The 23,737-nt window shown below is 41.9% G+C and overlaps 1 protein-coding gene across 1 annotated transcript; it reads left to right on the top strand.

Moving 5' to 3' along the window:
* The first annotated feature begins 205 nt into the window (after nt 1-205).
* Nucleotides 206-14,697, top strand: LOC135519388 (rho-related GTP-binding protein RhoE-like). Its single transcript, XM_064944580.1, has 5 exons — nt 206-650; nt 778-865; nt 12,686-12,795; nt 13,305-13,430; nt 13,574-14,697. Exons 1-5 carry the CDS (start codon nt 546-548, stop codon nt 13,814-13,816), a joined length of 672 nt encoding a protein of 223 aa, XP_064800652.1. The 5' UTR covers nt 206-545; the 3' UTR covers nt 13,817-14,697.
* The last annotated feature ends 9,040 nt before the right edge of the window (nt 14,698-23,737 follow it).

Here is a 23,737-nt window from a genome sequence, read left to right as displayed (position 1 = left end):
TACTTTTGATACTTTAGTATATATCGTCATTTTCTATTAAGGTATCTTTACTTTTACTCAAGTATGACATTTGCGTACTTTTCCCACCACTGCAGCTGCGTTAGCTTCTCATCTGAAATACATGAGAGACTTGGTCTGATGCATAATGGGCTAAATAGCTTACTTGCGCAACGCCCTCCCTGACTTGAAATAGGAATGACTCTCCTCAAACTCCTTCAAACTTACACTGTCTGTGGACCGTTGCGTCTCATAACTGGTCTGGAGCTCTCGTATACCGGACTGGCTACGACCCTTGGAATTCACAGTATTTCACTCTCCTAAGGGATCATGTTAATTATTTAAAGGTTTTCTATTTTGACAATTTTTTAATTTCTGTGCCGTCGATACGTTCTCATTTCAGAATAGATTCTTCTGTGCAGCTGACTGATGCAGTCCGCTCATACATTTTGGGAATCATACAACCTTCGGATTTTCTTTTGATCCCGACTTCATTCTTCTTTATATTTTATGGAAAGAAGGCGAGCCATATCCCACACCGTTCCAAAATGGATTTAAATCCAAGCATAAAATGTAAAATAGTGGTCGTTGGGGATAGTGAATGTGGAAAAACCGCTCTACTAAATGTGTTTGCAAAAGATTCCTTTCCAGAGGTGAGTTTTATGTGACATATTTTTCTATTTATTGGCATGATAATTGCGCGTTATCAATCAGCTCGCAACTTTTTAACATGTCTAAACTGCATTGATGTTGACAATGGATATTGTCTTTCATTTGTAGGGCTACATTCCCACGGTGTTTGAGAACTACACGGCCAGTTTTGAAATCGATACGCAGAGAGTTGAACTCCGTCTGTGGGACACTTCAGGTAAGGACCCTTTGCGCATTATTCGCGATCTGAAAACGTGCGTCACTGTCATTCCTGCTGTAGCTACTAAATACCATGAAAAATCGAGAGTTTTCGACATCAGAAGACAAGCATGAAATCCTGATATGCAGTACTGGCCACATTATATGCTTTACAGTAACTGTCATTCACTCTGAGGGGAAAATCCGATGCTGCCTTTCTGGAATGTGAGGGAGAGGGTTAGATAGGGAGTCAGATAACAGTTATGGAAACCTTGTGTACACCACCAGCATTCTGTAGCCTACATCTGAAACCACCTACCCTCACACCCTTGAACATGTAAGACTGATAATGTGGGAACTCAGACACTGGTGTTGACTGTATAAAATTGTACATCAGTCTTGGGAAATCACCATCTATTAGGCTACTTTCTGACATTTATTTTTGTCATCTGCACTCCGAGGTAATGGCAAACCTTGCATTGGCGCCTGTTTTGTATGCCACTACATGGGTAGATTTGTGATATATTCTTTCAGCTGTCTATTAGGAGAAAAGCTGACGCTAAAGGGCGGTAACAAAATAAGACACTTATTTTCCCCTGGCCAACATACACAGATTTTCAATCCGAGAGCTTGCATTACTTGTTTAATAAGCCGCTCCCCCTCACAGCCTGACACACAACAGGAATCCCATATAGAGGTCCCTGTGGGATCTCCTTCCAGCCCCAGGTCTGGAGGTAATTACCTTCTATACTACAGCCTCAAAGCCCTCCAGTCTGGCTGGGTGATTGTGTGGCTCCAGTGGGGTGGAGAGTGGTTAGTAAAGGGTGAGGTAGTGCTTTGGGCTGCCTCTGTAGGGTGGAGAGGGGGGTCTAGAGAGGGGGTAGCAGTGGGATGAGGGAGTGTTTTGGGTTGCCTCTGTAGGGTGGAGAGGGGGGTCTAGAGAGGGGTTAGCGGTGGGATGAGGGAGTGTTTTGGGTTGCCTCTGTAGGGTGGAGAGGGGGGTCTAGAGAGGGGGTAGCGGTGGGATGAGGGAGTGTTTTGGGCTGCCTCTGTAGGGTAGAGAGGGGGGTCTAGAGAGGGGGTAGCAGTGGGATGTGGGAGTGTTTTGGGCTGCCTCTGTAGGGTGGAGAGGGGTCGAAGGGTGAAGAAGGGGGTCTAGAGAGGGGGTAGCGGTGGGATGAGGGAGTGTTTTGGGCTGCCTCTGTGCAGTGTGGTGTTAAAGGGGTAGTAGTGGGGAGAGTGAGAGACTGTTCTGGGATGCCTCTCATCTGCTCTGTGACTTCCAGCTGATTGTGGCACATCCCTTGGGTTTGTCCAGGACACGACTCAGTGATTACACCACAGCTTCAAGAAAAGCTGAGATCACCACACACACCAGGGCTGACTGACACACTCATCTATTGTTCCTTGTGGGGACCACCTTGGATACACCATGGAAGGTTGCATTACACACACACACCAGACCTCACCACATACACCAGGGCTGACACACCTCTAAGGACTTCCACTGAACCGGCAGCCCCCTCTCTAGTCACAACATGATGGTGTGATAATGTTGATTTGTTGGAATTGTTTTGATAACCTTGTGGATAGCGTGGCACGTTTTGAGCTATATGATAGTGTTGTTTATTGTTATCACAAATGAGTCTCATGTGGAAATTGGAGTACCACAAGTACTGTATATGGCGCTGCAATGGATAGCTGACGTTTTACTGGCTCCTGGCTATTTTCTGTTTTTGTGCACTGATCTTAACTTTTTTTGTACATAATGTTGCCGCCATCGTTTCCTATGACCGAAAGACATCAGAACAGGGATCACTAACCTCTATTTGGATGAAGATTTCTATTTCAATGAGTCGCCGGGGCAGGACATACTGCTCACCCCAGACCAGGCCCTAATCCCAGAGACTTGGAAAAGGAAAAGATGGCATATGAGAGACCGACGTGCGGGCACCTTGACGAAACTACGTTGGCGAATAAACAATCCGCCTCTACCCTATGTTCTATTGGCGGACGTACATACACTGGAGAACAAACTGGATGAACTCTGTTCGAGATTAACCTATCAACTGGACCTAAAGAACTGTAATATCCTGTTTCTCAGCATCGTGGCTAAACAAGGACATGGATAATATACATCTAGCTGTTTTTTCTATGCAATGACTGGATCAAACAGCAGCATTGGGTAAACTCAAGGGGGAGGTGTGTGTCTTTGTTAACAACACCTGGTGCGCAATCTCTAATATTAAGGAAGTCTCAAGGTTCTGCTCACCTGAGTTAGAATACCTCATGATAAGTTCTAGACCATACTATTTACCAAGAGAGTTTTCTTCTATATTTTTCATAGCTGTCTATTTACCACCACAAACCTATGCTGGAACTAAGACTGCACTCAACAAGCTGTATAGGGCCATAAGCAAACAAGAAAGTTTTCATCCAGAGGCGGCGCTCCTAGTGGCCGGTGATTTTAATGCAGGGAAACTTAAATCAGTTTTACTTCATTTTTACCAGCATGTCACCTGTGCAACTACAGGAGACAAAACAGTAGATCACATTTACTCCACATACAGAAACGCATACAAAGCTCTCCCTTGCCCTCCATTTGGCAAATCTGACCATAACTCTATCTTCCTAATTTTTGTTTACAAGCAAAAACTCAAACAAGAAGTACAAGTGACGCGCTCAATACGGAAGTGGTCCGATGAAGCGGATGCTAAGCTACAGGACTGTTTATCTAGCACAGACTGGAATATGTTTCAGGATTTATCTGATGGCATTGAGAAGTTTACCACATCAGTCACCGGCATAATGAATAAGTGCATCGACGATGTCGTTCCCACAGTGACCGTACATACATACCCCAAACAGAAGCCATGGATTACAGCCAACATACGCACTGAGCTAAAGGCTAGTGCTGCCACTTCAAGGAGTGGGACACTAATCTGGACACTTATAAGAAAAAAGTATATTATCTGCACGACAGAAGTCAATGTATATCTGCTGATGGAGTTCAGTCAAATTTTCTTAACAAAACTAAAGGAGTCCCACAAGGCTCAATACTAGGCCCTTTACTGTTCAATCTTTACAATTATAATGTTGGTCTGTCCCTGAATAATAATAACTGGGGCTTACATCTCTATGCGGATGACACAGTTATTTATTCCTGTGCTCCCTCACTGTAACAGGTCATTCACGATCTTCAGCTTGGCTTTGATTCAGTTCAATAATTGCTCAGCAATCTTAAATTAGTGCTAAATGGTGATAAAATCAAGACCTGTGTATCTGTACCTTGAGAGGAGCCCAGATTGAGCTAGTCCCCAATTATAAGTATCTGGGTATTTGGATTGATGATAAACTGTCCTTTGTCCTCTTAAGGATTACCCCCTTCTTTTCAATTTTCGCCTAAAATGACATACCAAATCTAACTGCTTGTAGCTCAGTCCCCAAAGCAAGGATATGCATATTCTTGGCACCATTTGAAAGAAAACACTTTGAAGTTTTTGGAAATGTGAAAGGAATGTAGAAGAATATAACACAATAGATCTGGTAAAAGATAATACAAAGAAAAAAAACAACCGTTTGTTTGCATTCTTTTGTACCATCATCTTTGGAATGCAAGAGAAGGGCCATAATGTATTATTTCAGCCCAGATCTAATTTAGATTTTGCCCACTACATGGCATCAGTGTATGTGCAACATTTTAGACTGATTCAATCAACTATTGCATTTCTGTTCAAAATGTTGTATCAAGACTGCCCAAATGTGCCTAATTTGTTTATTAATTACTTTTCATGTTCAATATTGTGCACTCTCCTCAAACAATAGCATGGCATTCTTTCACTGTTATAGCTACTGTAAATTGGACAGTGCAGTTAGATTAACAAGAATTTAAGCTTTCTATCAATATCAGGTATGTCTATGTCCTGGGAAATGTTCTTGTTACTTACAACCTCATGCTAATCGCATTAGCCTAACGTTAGCTGATCCGTCCAGTCGAAGGGACACCAATCCCGAAGAAGTTTTAAAACACACATTGATAAACTGACTAAAAAGTTGCAGGTAAAGATTGGTTTCTTTTATAGAAATAAATCCTGTCTCACTTTTGAAAGGGAATATTGTTCAAGCAACACTTCCAGTAATTGACTGTGGCAACCCAACCTACATGCAAGCAGCAGCCTCATTAAGTTTGCTGATGACATGACGGTGGTAGGCCTGATCCCCAACGACGATGAGACAGCCTAAAGGGAGGTCAGAGACCTTGCATTGTGGTGCCAGAGGAACAACCTCTCCTTCAAAGTCAGCTAGACAAAGGAGCTGATCGTGGATGACAGGAAACGGAGGGCCGAGCACGTCCCCTTTCACATCGATGGTCTGCAGTGGAGCGGGTCAAGAGCTTCAAGTTCCTCGGTGTCTACATCACTAAGGATCTATCATGGTCCACACACACCAACACAGTCGTGAATAGGGCGCGACAACGCCTCTTCCCCTTCAGGAGGCTGAAAAGATTTGGCATGGGCCTTCAGATCCTCAAAAAGTTCTACAGCTGCATCTTGACTGGCTGCATCACCGCTTGGTATGGGAACTGCATGGCATCCATCCACAAGGTGCTACAGAGGGTAATCGTTTGGCCTAGTGCATCATTGGGGCCGAGCTCCCTGCCATCCTGGACCTATATACCAGGTGGTGTAAGAGGAAGGCCCTAAAAATGGTCAAAGACTCCAGCCACTCATGTTATGAATTGTTCAATCTGCAATCACATAAGTGCTGCCGTTGCACCAAATCTGGAACCAAAAGGACAGCTTCTACCCCCATGCCATAAGACTGCTAAATTGTTGGTTAAATAGTTAAACAAATAGCATGGACCCTTTTCATACATTTTTGCAAATGTATAAAAAATAAAAATAAACTGAAATATCATATTTAGATTTTTACATAAGTATTCCGACTCTTTACTTAGTAATTTGAGGAAGCACCTTTGGCAGCGATCACTGCCTCGAGTCTTGCATGATGCTACAAGCTTGGCACACCTGTATTTGGGGAGTTTCTCCCATTCTCTGCAGATCCTCTCAAACTCTGTCAGGTTGGATGGGGAGCGTCGCTGCACAGCTATTTTCAGCGTCGCTGCACAGCTATTTTTCTTTCTCTCCAGAGATGTTTGATCGGGTTCTGGCTCTGACTGGGCCACTAAAGGGCCTTCAGAGACTTGTCCAGGAGCCACTCCTGCGTTGTTTTGGCTGTGTGCTTAGGGTTGCTGTCCTTTTGGAAGGTGAACCTTCACCCCAGTCTGAGGTCCTGAGTACTCTGAGCAGGTTTTCATCAAGGATCTCTCTGTACTTTGCTCCATTCATCCTTCCCTCAATCCTGACTAGTCTCCCAGTCCCTGCCGCTGAAAAACATCCCCACAGCATGTTGCTGCCACCACCATGTTTCACCGTAAGAATGGTGCCAGGTTTCTTCCAGATGAGATGCTTGGCATTCAGGGCATCTAATTGGTGGAGTGCATCAGATATGGTTATCCTTCTTGAAGGTTCTCCCATCTCCACAGAGGAACTCTGGATCTTTTTTCAGAGTGATCATCGGCTTCTTGGTCACCTCCCTGACTGAGACCCTTCTCCCCCGATTGCTCAGTTTGGCCAGACGGCCAGTTCTAGGAAGATTCCTGGAGGTTCCAAACTTCTTCCATTTAAGAATGATGGAGGCCACTGTGTTCTTGGGGACCTTCAATGCTGCAGACATTTTTTGGTAATCTTCCCCAGATCTGTGCCTTAACACAATCCTGTCTCGGAGCTCTGCAGACAATTCCTTCGACCTCATGGCTTGGTTTTTACTCTGACAATGCGCTGTCAACTGTGGGACCTTATGTAGACAGGTGTGTGCCTTTCCAAATCATGTCCAATCAATTGAATTTACCACAGGTGGACTCCAAAGAAGTTGTAGAAACATCTCAAGGATGATCAATGGAAACAGGATGCACCTGAGCTCAATTTCAAGTTTTTATTTTTTATTTTTTTATTTCACCTTTATTTTACCAGGTAGGCTAGTTGAGAACAAGTTCTCATTTGCAACTGTGACCTGGCCAAGATAAAGCATAGCAGTGTGAACAGACAACACAGAGTTACACATGGAGTAAACAATAAACAAGTCAATAACACAGTAGAAAAAAAAGAGAGTCTATATACATTGTGTGCAAAAGGCATGAGGAGGTAGGCAAATAATTACAATTTTGCAGATTAACACTGGAGTGATAAATGATCAGATGGTCATGTACAGGTAGAGATATTGGTGTGCGAAAGAGCAGAAAAGTAAATAAATAAAAACAGTATGGGGATGAGGTAGGTAAAATTGGGTGGGCTATTTACCGATAAGACTATGTACAGCTGCAGCTATCGGTTAGCTGCTCAGATAGCAGATGTTTGAAGTTGGTGAGGGAGATAAAAGTCTCCAACTTCAGCAATTTTTGCAATTCGTTCCAGTCATAGGCAGCAGAGAACTGGAACGAAAGGCGGCCAAATGAGGTGTTGGCTTTAGGGATGATCAGTGAGATACACCTGCTGGAGCGCGTGCTACGGGTGGGTGTTGCCATCGTGACCAGTGAACTGTGATAAGGCGGAGCTTTACCTAGGATGGACTTGTAGATGACCTGGAACCAGTGGGTCTGGCAACGAATATGTAGCGAGGGCCAGCCGACTAGAGCATACAGGTCGCAGTGGTGGGTGGTATAAGGTGCTTTAGTGACAAAACGGATGGCTCTGTGATAAACTGCATCCAGTTTGCTGAGTAGAGTGTTGGAAGCTATTTTGTAGATGACGTCGCCAAAGTCGAGGATCGGTAGGATAGTCAGTTTTACTAGGGTAAGTTTGGCGGCGTGATTGAAGGAGGCTTTGTTGCGGAATAGAAAGCCGACTCTTGATTTGATTTTCGATTTTAGATGTTTGATATGAGTCTCATAGCAAAGGGTCTGAATACTTATGTAAATAAGGAATTTCTGTTTTCGGTTTGTCATTATGGGGTGTTCTGTATAGATTGCTGAGGAAAATGTTTTACCCGTTTTGGAATGAGGCTGTAACTCAAGGGGTCTGAATACTTTCTGAAGGCAGTGTTCTATTAGATAGGTACTAAAGTATATCCCCCTAACCCACCTCACTGATAGATAAGCCGTATGTTGAATGACGAGAGATGTCTTCGTTACGTTGATTGCCATTGTTACACTGTTCATTATTTGTCTCACAGTGACAGATACAACTGTATCTCTTTGTATACTTTCCTCCAGCTCTGAAATGCCCATTTCTAACAGTCTGTGTAGTAGGTTACTGTGTAACTGTAAATCCCCCATTTCCATCAGCTCAATCCTACAACACTATTTTAATGTTTCCATAGAAAATCATTCATACCAGAAGTTAGACATTCCACATCTCTCACGCATCCTGGTCGAGCCGTTTATAAGACTTGTAGTTTAGGCTATGAACATAGGGATCTTGTGACTGTTTGTTAAACCTACAGGATCTGCTTCACAATACCTGAAAGTATTTCATAATTGTTTACATCTGCTGGTGCGGATTTGTTTGTGAAAATCATTCAGGGAAGTGGTAGTCTGTGTCAGACCACAGCGTATGCTTCATAGGCATTCTACTCAAATATCCAAATGGGCCCACTTGTATAGAAGTTTACTCCTGGGAATTCAAACTGGGTATAATTGTGTTTAGGTAAATTAAAAGTTCAAATTAAAAAAGACAGATGGTGATGGTGTCCTTGGTGTTTCAGTCCTTATACTGGTCCACATTGAGATCATCTGGATTCCATTTGTGAATCAAAACATATTTCTGGTTTGGGTGGGGTCGTTCGTTGTAAAGCCAGCTTCAGAAGTAGTGGATCCGGTTTTGAGGGATTGTTATGATTTCTTGTCATGATGTGAAATAGCATAATTGCCGCTACATTCTTTAGAATTCAATGGCACAATTCAAGAACCAAGTTATTCTACACTGCTTTGTATTCTAAAGTAAAGTCCCTTTGGCATGGAGCTTATAGAGAATGACACAAATATCTCTTCAGAATGAGGAACTGTTTTCTACAATGGAGACTGTTTGAAAGGTCTATGATATCCGGAATCTTTGGAACATCCCTACCCTAAACCCTAACCTTAATCCCTATGCTAACCGTAACATAACCATAACCATAACCCTTACCTAACCATAACCCTAACCGTAACCATTTTACATTTCAACCTCAATGGGGTAGGGACATCCCAATGATTCTGGAAAGCATATACACTGTTTGAAGTATGTGCGAGATATGACGGTTTCCTCCCTAGACAGTATGGATTAAAGACAGTATTTAAGCAGTATTTAATGTGGGTGAAGGAAGACCCCTCCCACTGTAGATCACTGTACCTTGGGAAACTAGAAAATCCTCCCCATTTCTCACAGAGGGACAATGGGGAGAGGGGAGTTTCCTGACATTGGTGTTGGTTTGGTTTCTTTACCTTGATGCAACGTGACCCAGTCCACCACATAACGGCCCCAAGGCTTCTCTGTTTTCCATAGTACACCCACTACTACCAAAGAAAACACTGAGGTCGCCGTACGGCAGTGTTCATTTCGTCAACAAAAATAGTGACTAAAATATTAGTCAAAAACCTATTTTTCAGTGCCAATTAACGAGACTATAGCTGACTAAATATACCCAAGAAAAAACTATAACTAAATTATCTCTGTGACTAAAATTGGACTACTAAGTGGACTGGACAAGAGTTTTTGGAGAGTTTGAGAGTGTTTCAGTGTTAAGCACAATTAATATTAGCAGCACAGATGCACAGCACAGTTCTGTTCAGCAGTGGGAATACGTCAGCTGGTGACCTGCGGGGGAGCAGGTGATGAATGTGTGCAGACAGGGTCCCCTCCGCCTCCGATTATACATATTGCGCAGGCGACTCCAGCCTTCTAGTTAGCTACCCTTTGACACAAGCTGATTTTCAAAATTAATAACAATAGCAGCATTGAGTTTAATAGTAAAACAACAGTCTCGCTGTGTTTTTCTCTCAGTTGAGTAGGCTATAGAAAAGTAGTCTGCCTTGGAATTTGTAGTCTCGCTCAACCCTCCCACTTTTCCCACTGCATTTCATATACAGGTTCTGCAGCCAATGTAGCCAAGTCTCCCTCTTTTCTACAGAGAAAACATCTTGAATCTAGCCCTTTGGCTACCGTTCAAAAGACATGACCCATAATAACAGCGCTACGTTTTGTTCTTTATATTGTGCATAGGCGGGCCATATTTTACTTTTATAAAACATATTGAGGGCCGTTCTAAAACCAGGCTACTTGCGGACCGGACCATTAACCATTTGTTTAGGCCACACCTTGTTCAGCAGGACGAAACATTTTGGAACGTTCAGATAGAAACAGGTTATGTATACTAAACAAAAATATAAACTCAATGTGTAAAGTGTTAGTCCCATGTTTCATGAGCTGAAATAAACGATCCCAGAAATGTTTCATGCTCACAAAAAGCTTATTTCTGGCAAAAGTTGTGCACAAATTTGTTTACATCGGTGTTAGTGAGTATTTCTCCCTTGCCAAGATAATCCATCCACTTGACAGGTGTGGCATATCAAGAAACAGATTTAACAGCATGAATATTCCACAGGCACCTTGTGTTGGGGACAATAAAAGGCCACTCTAAAATGTGCAGTTTTGTCACACAACATAATGCCACAGATGTCTCAAGTTTTGAGGGAGAGTGCAATTGGAATGCCGACTGCAGGAATGTCCACCAGAACTGTTGCCAGAGCATTGAATGTTCATTTCTCTACCATAAGCCGCCTCCAAAGGTAGTTTTAGAAAATTTGGCAGTACGTCCAACTGGCCTCTACCGCAGATTATGTGTAACCATGCCAGCCCAGGACCTCCACATTTGGGTTCTTCACCTGCAGGATCCGATGTAACTGGGTTTGCACAAACTGAGAATTTCTGCATAAACTGTCAGAAACCGTCTCAGGGAAGCTCATCTGCGTGCTCGTCGTCCTCACAAGAGTCTTGACCTGACTGCAGTTCGGCGTTGTAACCGATTTCAGTGAGCAGATGGCAGACAGCATGTATGGCATTGTGTGTGCCGAGCGGTTTGCTGATGTCAACGTTTTGAACAAAGTGCCCCATGGTGGCAGTGGGGTTATGGTATGGGCAGGCATTTATCTACGTACAACGAACACAATTGCATTTTTGATCCTGAGGCCCATGTCGTGCCATTGTCGTGCCATGTCGTGCCATTCATTCACCGCCATTACCTCACATTTCAGCATGATAATGCACAGCCCCATTTCGCAAGGATCTCTACACAATTCCTGGAAGCTGAAAATGTCCCAGAACTTCTATGGCCTGCATACTCACCAGACATGTTACACCAGATACTGACTGGTTCTCTGATCCATTCCCCTATTTTTTTTAAAGGTATCTGTGACCAAAAGATGCATATGCTGTATTTTCAGTCATGTGAAATCCATAGAGTAGGGCCTAATTAATTTATTTCAATTGACTGATTTCCTTATATTAACTGTAACTCAGTAAAATCTTTAAAATTGTTGCATGTTGAGTTTATATGTTTGTTCAGTGTAGAACAAACATACCTCTCTGACATGCAGAATAAGGAATAACGTCGGCTCTATTCATAGATTTTTTCTGCAACGTCCGATAACGTTTTTCCAACTGAACGTGGCCCTTGTAACATTACAGGTACCTATATGCAAACATATGCAAACATTTGGAAAGAAAGGAAAAGGGATAGAAAACAATTTATTGACTAAATTCGTCTTGCCATTATGCTATATCTAACTTTATTTTGAGTTAAAGTGGACACAGTGACTCAGACTTGAGCACTTGGACCAGGACTCGAGCACTGGGACTCGAACTCCAGCCATAGGGACTCGTGACTCGACTATTGGTGACTTGGACTCGAGCACAGTGGACTCAATTCGGACTTGAGGTGTAGTGACTCGACTACATCACTCGGCAAAACAGTCAAAGTCATTAGCCCCCGTTGTACTTTTGGACCTCAATGTGGCTGCCGCGTCTGTGGAACGTTGATAACAATGGCAATGACGTGACTGAGTGATGGAGGTTCAACCCATACTGCTTTGCCAATAATTTGTAGATTCTCTCTCTCTCTCTCTCTCTCTCTCTCTCTCTCTCTCTCTCGTGTGTTGTAGGTTTGTTTTGTATGTGATGTACAATATCTATCTAGGCTGATTATGGAATTTACATGGAATTAGTAAAACAATTTTTTTTTACATATGTTTGTCATGTTTCTGCTGTTAGGAAGAGAATGTGATGCAGAAAACTTTGTTGGTAAGACAAGGCAATGTATGTTTGTGCACATGGAAGTCAGTGATACATGTTTACTATAGGTTAATGAGGCAATACAAATGTAATGTGACTAAAATGAGAGAACATTTAGTTGACTAAAAGGGCCCACTGTTTTCGTCATTTTCACAATAACTAGACAAAATCATTATTCAAAAGACAAAAATGTGACTAAGACTAGACTAAATCTAAAACAAAGAGTGTCAAAATGATCACTGCCATAGAGTTATGTTTAAGATGTTTAGTGTAGACTCAGTATGTCACAAGTTTATATTATAAAATAATTTTCACTTATCCTGTTTGGAATGGAAACCACTGCAATCTGACCCTGCTCTGCAAATAACCTTGTCATTGTTTGAGTCAATGCATCTGTGGAATGGGAAATGTTTGTTAACTTACAGTAAGTTGCAGGGATTTGAGGAAGAACTGTGACTCACTTACCCCATAGATCCACTTTCACTTGACAACAACATGGTGATGTTTTTTTGCAGGCTCTGCATACTATGACAATGTGAGGCCTCTCTCCTACCCTGATGCTGATGCAGTCCTCATCTGTTTTGACATCAGCAGACCAGACACCCTGGACAGTGTACTGAAGAAGGTGAGTGTTATGTGGTGATATAGCCTACTCTTGTCCGTGAAGCTATAGTGGCCTGTCCCAATGACATTTTCACTCAGTCCCCTTGACCCATGACCCTTTCTGAAAAGGCCTCCATTTGTGTTTCTGGGGGAAGTGGCCTTTGAAAATCCCTATTCTGCTGAAAACTAAGGCTGTATCAATGAGAGAGGGGTCTAATACTAGGGCAGCACCAATGAGAGCGGGGGAGGATTGTGAAAACAAACTCACGTGAGGCTTAGAAGTAGTCTAACAGGCCTTGTTCACATGTGGTCTCCAAGACATGGCCATTGTGTGACTCTGTGCCCTTTGACCTGGGATGTCACTTAGGCTCAGTATTGTGCCAGCTGAGAGGAGTGTGGTCCAGTGAGAGGGGGAGTGATCCTTCCTCTGAAGAGAGCATAATCACCAGGCTTTTTCTCTCTTTAATCCCCCTCCAAAGGGTTCCAATTCTAGACTAATGTTTATCTCTCCCTTTTCTTTCACCCATATAGTGGAAAGGAGAGATTCAGGAATTCTGTCCCAACACCAAGATGCTGCTGGTGGGATGCAAGTCAGACCTCCGCACAGACCTCTTTACCAAATCTAACAGTGGACATACGCCAGTGTCCTATGATCAGGTGGGTGTCGTGTCTTTCTGAATTTAATTTAAAATCATGAGCTTAAACATAATCATGTGTTAAAAGTGCTGGGAACAATTTGTACTAGACAGCTCTCCAGACTGATATCTTTGTGTTATTCTCTCTCTCTCTCTCCATCTCAGGGCTCCAACATGGCCAAGCAGATCAGTGCTCCCTATATCGAGTGTTCATCCCTGCAGTCTGAGAACAGCGTCAGAGACATCTTCCACGTGGCCACGCTGGCCTGCGTCAACAAGAGCAACAAGAACGTCAAATGCAACAAGCCCTCCAGGAGCACCAAGAGGATCTCACACAGCAGACCTGACCTGCCTACAGTGGTATCAGACTTCCAGAAGACCAAAGCCAAGACCTGTGCTGTTATGTGACTGCATGGGCTGTGATTGGAATCTTGGATTGAAGGACATTATAATGAGCATATAATCTTTGGATAACTATGAAGGGCTTTGTGCACTATTAGAAGACTATCGATCTCCACAGCTTTTGCCAACTGAATGAGAGATGGTGTTTAGGTAGCGGCAGCAACTATGCTGTGGTATGTTATGTACGGTATCTGTGGTTGTACCCTGCCTTTTTACAAGTTAAATGAGGCATAACACCAAGTAGTCAATGTACTTACATGAACTGGATATATTCACCTGGAGTTAACTGGGATTTATCAGTCAATAAGAACTGACTGGTGTTAGTGACTTGATGCCACAGAATCTGAGAAAATGTATCTTGGACTTTGTTCATAAACTCTCTGGGGAATTCCACTGAAATGACACAAAAGAGCTGTACTTAAATTCTCAGTTTGAACTGGAATACCATGGTGGAGAATGCAGGCAGGGTTGTAGAATCCTGATGATTGAAAAGCTTCATTTTCAGAAGTGTTCGAGGTAGCAGTGTTTCGGATCTTATGTTCTTAAAAGCAAGCAAAATAGTTTGGGGGAGAGACAGTGAACGATATGAGATAAGTTTGTGTGTAATGTTCTGAGAAGCCCTGATGATAATTAGGATACTGTTACCCGTTCTCCAATCCATGCTGTTGAAGGCTCCTGAATGTCATGTGTCGTGTGTCACCCTTTAGGCTACTCCTTCCTTTCTCAAAATTTGTTTTCTAGATCTGTTAATTCTAAGTTACTCTGAGATTTATTCTAAAACAATGACAAAATAGTTCATTTCAGAACTGTCAATTTCCCATGTTTAAATGTACTGTACTCATGCAAATGTAGTAAAGGTTAGATTTGATGCTTATAAATGTACAAGCCCATCATTGATGCCTCAATGCAGCTTTTATTGACTTATGGGAAGTACACATATTCAAACTAAATTCTCCTATTTAGGCTTATTAGAACTATTACTGTGCAAGATTATAGGGGCAATAAGTGAAATTTGGTTGGGAGCCCCCCCCCCCCGACCTTGCCTAAAGTTTTAGTGCCCCTCTCTTGATCTGTAACTCACATTTCTATGTGAATTTGGTTGGGTCGCCCAAAAGTTACATATTGCAGCTTTAAATGTTATTTCCTGCAATTCTACACATTTTGCCATGGAGTGTAGAGAGATTTCCTGCATTTGAAGGAAAAACCTGTGAAGAGGCGACTCCGGGATGTTGGCCTTCAAGGCAGAGTTCCTCTGTCTGTGTTCTATTGCCCATCTTAATCTTTTATTTTTATTGGCCAGTCTGAGATATGGCTTTTTCTTTGCAACTCTTCCTAAAAGGCCAGCATCCGGAGTCACCTCTTCACTGTTGACGTTTTGGGGGTACTATTTAATGAAGCTGCCAGTTGAGGACTTGTGAGGCATTTGTTTCTCAAACTAGACACTCTAATATAATGACCTCTTCCTCAGTTGTGCACCGGGGCCTCCCACACCCCTTTCTATTCTGGCTAGAGCCAGTTTGAGCTTTTCTGTGAAGGGAGTAGTACACAGCGTTTTACGAGATCTTCAGTTTCTTGGCAATTTCTTGCATGGAATAGCCTTCATTTCTCAGAAAAATAATAGACTGATGAGTTTCAGAAAAAAAGTTTCTGGCCATTTTGAGCCTGTAATTGAACCCACAAATGCTTATGCTCCAGATACTCAACTAGTCTAAAGGACAGTTTTTTTGCTTCTTTAATCAGAACAAGAGTTTTCAGTTGTGCTAACATTATTGCAAAAAGGTTTTCTAATGATCAATTAGCCTTTTAAAATGATGAACTTGGATTAGCTAACATAACGTGCCATTGGAACACAGGATTGATGGTTGCTGATAATGGCCCTCCGTACACCTATGTAGATATTCCATAAAATATTTGCCATTTCAAGCTACAATAGTCATTTACAACATTAATAATGTCTACACTGTATTTCTGATTAATTTGATGTTATTTTAATGGACAAAGAAATGTGCTTTTCTTTCAAAAACAGGGACATTTTTAAGTGACCCCTTTTGAACGGTTGTGTGTATTTGGCCTTACTGCTATTAGCCCATACAAACGCATTGAATAAGAGATTCACTACATGGAACAGATAGTTCCCCCCCGAAAATCTAAAAGAAGTTTGTTCTGAAGTGTCTGTACTATATCTGAGAGATATAAGACAGATCAGGAAACATTTGTTATTATATAAAAATGTACATGTATTGTTGTCACTCAAACAGTCGGCATATACAGTTGAAGTCGGAGTTTACATACACCTTAGCCAAATACATTTAACTCAGTTTTTCACAATTCCTGACATTTAATCCCAGTAAATATTCCCTGTTTTAGGTCAGTTAGGATCACCACTTTATTTTAAGAATGTGAAATGTCAGAACAATAGTAGAGAGAATTTATTTCATTACATTCCCAGTGGGTCAGAAGTTTACATACACTCAATTAGTATTTGGTAGCATTACCTTTAAATTGTTTAACTTGGATCAAACGTGTCGGGTAGCCTTCCACAAGCTTCCCACAATAAGTTGGGTGAATTTTGTCCCATTCCTCCTGACAGAGCTGGTACAACTGGGTCAGGTTTGTAGGCCTCCTTGCTCACACATGCTTTTTCAGTTCTGCCCACAAATTGTCTATAGTGTTGAGGTCAGGGCTTTGTGATGGCCACTCCAATACCTTGACTTTGTTGTCCTTAAGCCATTTTGCCACAACTTTGGAAGTATGCTTGGGGTCATTGTCCATTTGGAAGACCCATTTGCGACGAAGCTTTAACTTCCTGACTAATGTCTTGAGATGTTGCTTCAATTTATCCACATCATTTTCTTTCCTCATGATGCCATCTATTTTGTGAAGTGCACCAGTCCCTCCTGCAGCAAAGCACCCTCACAACATGATGCTGCCACCCCCGTGCTTCACGGTTGAGATGGTGTTCTTCGGCTTGCAAGCCTCCCCCTTTTTCCTCCAAACATAACCATGTTCATTATGGCCAAACAGTTATATTTTTGTTTCATCAGACCAGAGGAAATTTCTCCAAAAAGTACGATCTTTGTCCCCATGTTCAATTGCAAACCGTAGTCTGGCTTTTTTATGGCGGTTTTGGAGCAGTGGCTTCTTCCTTGCTTGAGCGGCCTTTCAGGTTATGTCAATATCGGACTCGTTTTACTGTGGAAATAGATACATGTGTACATGCTTCCTCCAGCATCTTCACAAGGTCCTTTGCTGTTGTTCTGGGATTGATTTGCACTTTTCGCACCAAAGTACGCTCATCTCTTGGAGACAGAACACATCTCCTTCCTGGGTGGTATGATGGTTGAGTGGTCCCATGGTGTTTATACTTGCATACTATTGTTTGTACAGATGAACGTGGTACCTTCATTGCATTTGGAAATTGCTCCTATGGATGAACCAGATTTGTGGAGGTCTACAATTTTGGACTTGGCTGATTTCTTTTGATTTTCCCATGATGTCAAACAAAGAGACACTGAGTTTGAAAGTAGGCCTTGAAATACATCCACAGGTCCAACTCCAATTGACTCAAATGATATCAATTAGCCTATCAATTGGCCTAGCTTCTAAAGCCATGCCATCATTTTCTGGAATTTTCCAAGCTGTTTAAAGGCACAGTCAACTTAGTGTATGTAAACTTCTGACCCACTGGAGTTGTGATACAGTGAATTATAACTGAAATATTATGTCTGTAAACAATTGTTGGAAAAATGACTTGTGTCGTGCACAAAGTAGATATCCTAACCGACTTGCCAAAACTATAGTGTGTTAACAAGAAATTTGTGGAGTGGTTGAAAACGAGTTTTAATGACCCCAACCTAAGTGTATGTAAACTTCCGACAACAACTATATACTTCCATAAATGTTTTCAAATGGTACCGGGGGACCTTCAGACGAGTCTTGTGAGGCCTGTTGGCATCCTTTTGCAAATGTATGTATTTGTGAGAGTCTCACCCTTCCACAGAGGGGTTATATTAGTGTGTAGCCCAAACTGTTCGGACGCTACAGACAAAAGTTTGCAGATCGGCTGTGTCGACTTCAGACGAGTCCCAAAACGGAGAACACCATTGTGAAGTGAGACATCGGCAAATGGATGGATTGAGTTGCATCAAATCCCCCAAAAAACAGATATTTCTTTCTTAAATTGACATATTTTTATGGAGTTTTTTTAAGGATACTTGGATTTACATAGGGGCGCGGATATCGTGTTCTAGGGGTTAAGAACATGTAGGCCCATGGAAGCCCAGTCAATTCCGGTAGACACACATGATCCAGAGAGTGTTGAACTCTCTGGATCATGTTTTTTTCCCGTGAAACAAGTTACAAGATAGGATTTGTCATTTAGTTAGTGAAGAGAGACATCTACTGGGAGTGACATCCTGCTCTTTCTGCCTGTCACGCCATCCTTGTTATCAGAGCTGTGACTTTGCTGAAGGCTTTCACGCTCTCCTCTCCTCTGTTCACACGCTGTGCGAGGTCTGGTCACATGATGACACACTCTGGGTGAACCTTAACTATCCCTCAGCTCAGCTGTCTCTCTGTCCTATTAACCCATTCCCTTTTGATGACAGTTCTTTTGATGGAGGTTTCCATAGACACTGTGTCAGCTTCTTAGGGATAATTAATCTTTTAGGGGCATTAAGAGTTGGTCTCCACTTTCTTTCTGCTTTGCATTGACATCTGGGTCTTTTTTAAATAGTTTTACTTCAGAAACCCCTCACCATGCCAGAACAAACATGTAGTTTGGACTATATTTGTATGTTAATTATGAATAATATTAATGTTGCTTCCAAAGAGAAATCTGAGAAAACACACAAACAATATATACATGAATGAGAAACAATTACCTTGATCAAATCAAATGTGACCTGTGGTGAAGCTGCCAAAACATGGGCCAATCTTCCCCAACAATACAATATACACAGAGTGTACAACACATTAGGAACACCTTCCTAATATTGAGTTGAACCCCCTTTTGCCCTCAGAACAGCCTCAATTCATCAGGGCATGGACTCTACAAGGTGTCGAAAGCGTTCCACAGAGATGCTGGCCCATGTTGACTCCAATGCTTCCCACAGTTGTGCCACATTGGCTGGATGTCCTTTGGGTGGTGGACCATTCTTGATGCACACTGGAAACTAAATGAGCGTGAAAAACCCAGCAGCTTTGCAGTTCTTGACATACTCAAACTGGTGCGCCTGGCACCTTCTACCATACGCCGTTCAAAGGCAATTAAATAAATTGTCTTGCCCCTTCACCTTCTGAATGGAGCCCATACACAATCCATGTGTCAATTGTCTCAAGGCTTGAAAATCCTTCTTTAACCTGTCTCCGTCCCTTCATCTACACCGATTGAAGTGGATTTAACTTGTGATATCAATAATGGATCATAACTTTCACCTGGATTCACCTGGTCAGTCTATGTCATGGAAAGAGCAGGTGTTCCTAATGTTTTGTACACTCAGTGTGGCTGCCACAAGGATACATTAGCATATGAATCCAGGTGACTTCTGAGATGTGACATATTAAGATGTCATTATGGGGAGATCCTTAGCTTAGCTATTTATTTTACAAACAATGTATTGCTGTTATTTGTCGGAACAACAGTTTACAATAACCAGGACAAAACTAACATATTGCTCAGCGTGTAACATCCAAGACTGGTTCTTCCATCATCACAGAGCCACTGCATTTTGGCAGGATTGGTCTGGTGTTGTGGTACTTTGTGTGACCACCTCCCTAATAGTGCCCCATTCATTGATACGAAAGGTGACCCAGGGAAATCTGTGCTGCGTAATATGGAGGAGATGGCCATTTTTATGCTACAGCATACCTAATGGAGTATAGCGTTTCAGCTTCATTGAAATATAATGGCCCATTTGGCTTTTGTGAGCGTAAAGATCCATTCTATGGGGCGGCAGGTAGCCTATTGGTTAGAGTGTTGGGCCAGTAACGGGAAGGCTGCTGGATTGAATCCCCGAGCTGACAAGGTAAAAAACTGTTGTTTTACCCCTGAGCAAGGCAGTTAACCCACTGTTCCTCAGGCGCCAAAGACGTGGATGTTGATTATGGCAGCCCCTCACACCTCTCTGATTCAGAGGGGTTGGGTTAAATGTGGAAGACACATTTCAGATGAATATATTCAGTTGGGCAACTGACTAGGTATCCCCCTTAATGCTATGGAGATTATGGTGAAAAGACATTTATGCTCACTTTTGTATTCATTGCAGTTTGATTCAGGGTAATAGCAAGAGATTGTCTCACACCAATTTAAATTGCAAGCTTTATTTCAACACTCCAATACTTGTAGTAGTATTGTGAAATAGCCTATCTTTAAAAAGCTTATTCAAATGAGTTAATTTGACTGTTTTTTCAGAATTCCAACTTTTAACTTGTGCCATAACATAAACTGAAGAACATTTGGTTGCTTGACATGATAGAGTTGCCATATAAAACCTATGGCTATGGTTTGTATCTGTTCAATTCATTTCTCAGCCTTGGAGAGATTAAACCACATCAAAATGTCCGTTAAAAGCAAGTGAAAGTTTAAATGAATGCTCATGAATCTTCCTTATTTCCTATTATTATGAATGGTAGGGCCTACTTTGAAAAGTAATAATATGGAACCTGAATCATCACCGAGAGGTATTTGTGATTAAAAAAATATAGTGGCTGCCAGCTTGCAATTTCACGCCCCATTGCAGGATTCATTAAAACACTAGACCACGATTTTGACCTACTGATATAAGGCTTATTAGCCTCTTAAAAACAAAATGCTTGTTTGCAGATATTTGTACCCCCTAATTCAATTGTATTTACAAATCGATCCCTCTACAAAGGTATCAATAGTGTGTTATAATGACTAGATGAAGATACATTGGTAACACCCTGGGTTTGCTGTTTGTTCTGGTACGGTGCGTCCTTCACAAGCTGCACCAGTGTTTTGTGATGATGACCTTATACTGCATAACCTTAAAAAACGCACCTGGCTTCACAGCCCACCTATCACGAACTCAGATTTGGTGAGCAGATGTTTCACACAGCAACACCACATCTCATAAAGCTTTGGCCCATGTCAGCGAAATGGAAGAACGGACGATCAGACCTAGCGCTCTGCTCAAATTCCATCAAGGGAGATGTGTGAATGGATTCGGACAAAAGAGAGCTCTCCTCTGAATAGGCTTGGCTGAGTGAATGGGGAAATATTCAGTTTGGGCTGAAGAGAAAATAATCCCCCACAGACACACCCAGATTTCTCAAGACACAACCAAGATGGCTGTTGGGATAGGATATAACCTGAATTCTCAAATTCATTTCTTGTTTGTTTGTTTCAACGTGGAAAAATGTTATGTAACAAGCTAATTCTTTACCTGGTATAGTGCAAATATTTCTGGTGCCAGAATTATATTTAATAATCTGCTTGGAAAAGTTTGATGGTGTGAAAGATCACAGTGGATTTGATTTATATGAGAAACTTTACTTTTTGCAGTTTACAGTCCAGCTCATCTTAGTGTCAAATTCCTGTTGCCATATAAATCTGTCAATCAGATCAGGGGGTACATAATTTCACAGCCACTTCTCAGTAATTGGTAACTATAGCAGCTTTCCCCAACAACATCCGCCTCCGGCACTTGGCAGTAACCATAATATATTCTATGATTAAAGCAGTAATGTGAGAAAAGATAATCTTATTTGAACTGCATTTTGCACGGATGCAGCGATATTCCACCCAATACACATTTCCACTTCACTGTACCCCTCCGGACCTTTTCTCTTCCTTACTGCCCTGCTTTGGTGAAATCTCCTAGGATCCTCCACTGCAGGGCTGAAGGCTCCTCTTCCTCTGGCTGGGAAACTTGAGTTTAATCAGACTGCACCAGCACACACACACACACACACACACACACACACACACACACACACACACACACACACACACACACACACACACACACACACACACACACACACACACACACACACACACACACACACACACACGCACACACACGCAAGCACACACACGCAAGCATACACACACAAGCACACACACACGCGCAAGCATACACACACAAGCACACACACACACACACAAGCACACACACGCAAGCACACACACGCAAGCACACACACAAGCACACACACACACACACACACCAGAGAGGCTATCTCCACACACACACACACACACACACACACACACACACACACACACACACACACACACACACACACACACACACACACACACACACACACACACACACACACACACACACACACACACACACACACGCAAGCATACACACACATGCACACATACACACACACACGGAAGCACACACACGCAAGCACACACACACACACGCACACACATACCAAATTGGTAACATAATTTCTGGGAAAAATCTGAAATGGAATTTTGGCAATTGAATGGACTGCCGACTCATTGCATTCAAGTCTGTATCAACACCATCATCCTAGACCCATTCCAATTTGCATACCGCCCTAACAGATCCACAGATGACGCAACCTCTATTGCACTCCACACTGTCCTTTCCCACCTGGACAAAAGGAACACCTATGTGACAATGTTAGACAATTTGTTTTGACATAAAACACTTTTACGATTCTACTGAAATTCTGTTACCAAACTTTGCATCTGCACAATACTTCCAGTAAATGTGTTTTTGTCAAATGTGCAGTGTAAATTCTTAAAAGTAGTCATTGTGCATATGGTTTATTAAACTTTGAAATCAATGGTTTTTGTTTTGTATACATTTGAAGTGAAAAACAGCCTCAGCTCAATTCCGTTACCATGGAATTGGCATTATACAAAATATCTGTACATTAAATTGCTAAGGGTCTTCTTCTGTGTTGAAACTTTGCCACAAATTCCTGACTGAAGTTGCATCCCTTCCCCCCTGTTTCATATAAGCAGGTTTGATGTCATAAACCAAAGAGACTGTTAGTGATTATATTTCAGTAGGGAATCCTCCACTCTGAGGGAATGAACAGCAACACCACAGAGGAGCAGAATCTCCCTGCAGCCGTCGGAAGGTAAGACAAGGAGTGCATCCTTATAAGAAACTTCAGCTCATAAAAATACAATCAATACTGAGGCATCTCTTTGTGACAGGGGAGAAACTGTGAGCACAACACAAATACAAATTTTACCAGGTCAAGGGAAGAAACAAACAAAACAAAGACTGACAGTTGCTAATTGTGTTCAAAACACTGTGGAAATAACATGACCATGAAAAAGGGGAAATATATTAATGCATCACACAGAGATGTACAGTAGCTTCAGCTTCAAGTCACTTGTAGTGAGTAGGTCATACCTAGGAATTCCTAGGTTTAACTAATCAAACTCAGATCAGACATCATTAGAGTACACAGATCGTATTATAGCAATCCGATAAATGAATAGTATATTACTTACTGGTACACATTATGATTCTGTATTATTATTCCGTTATTATTAAGACACATTTCATTCTGTCACACACTCCCCTTCAAAATTAGCTATCGCCTCAATAACGACACCATTGACCTTAAGTTCTGTTTGAATGCGTTACATTCAGGAACTATTTTTTGACATTCTTTGAATGGCTCTTTTGTAAGTATTTGACCGTATATGGCTCTTTAATTTTTTTTCCTTATATATGCCTCTTTAGACATGCTTATGTCTTGTATGGCTCGTAACCAAACATATCAGCAGGAACTTTTTTCTCTCTCTCTCGCATAGCAACAGGAACTTTTTCATAAAGGAGTTACAGTAGTACTCAACTATATCATATATTTGTTTCTGTACTCGGCCCTAATATAAGTCCATGAGCACTTTCATATGCTTTACTTACTAAACAGCCTATTTCTGTATTAGCCAATACT

The sequence above is a fragment of the Oncorhynchus masou genome, chromosome 29, assembly GCF_036934945.1.
Source record: "Oncorhynchus masou masou isolate Uvic2021 chromosome 29, UVic_Omas_1.1, whole genome shotgun sequence".
NCBI classification, from domain to species: Eukaryota; Metazoa; Chordata; class Actinopteri; order Salmoniformes; family Salmonidae; genus Oncorhynchus; species Oncorhynchus masou.
Note: the sequence above shows the minus strand (reverse complement) of the source record. Positions and strands in the feature narration are given on the sequence as shown.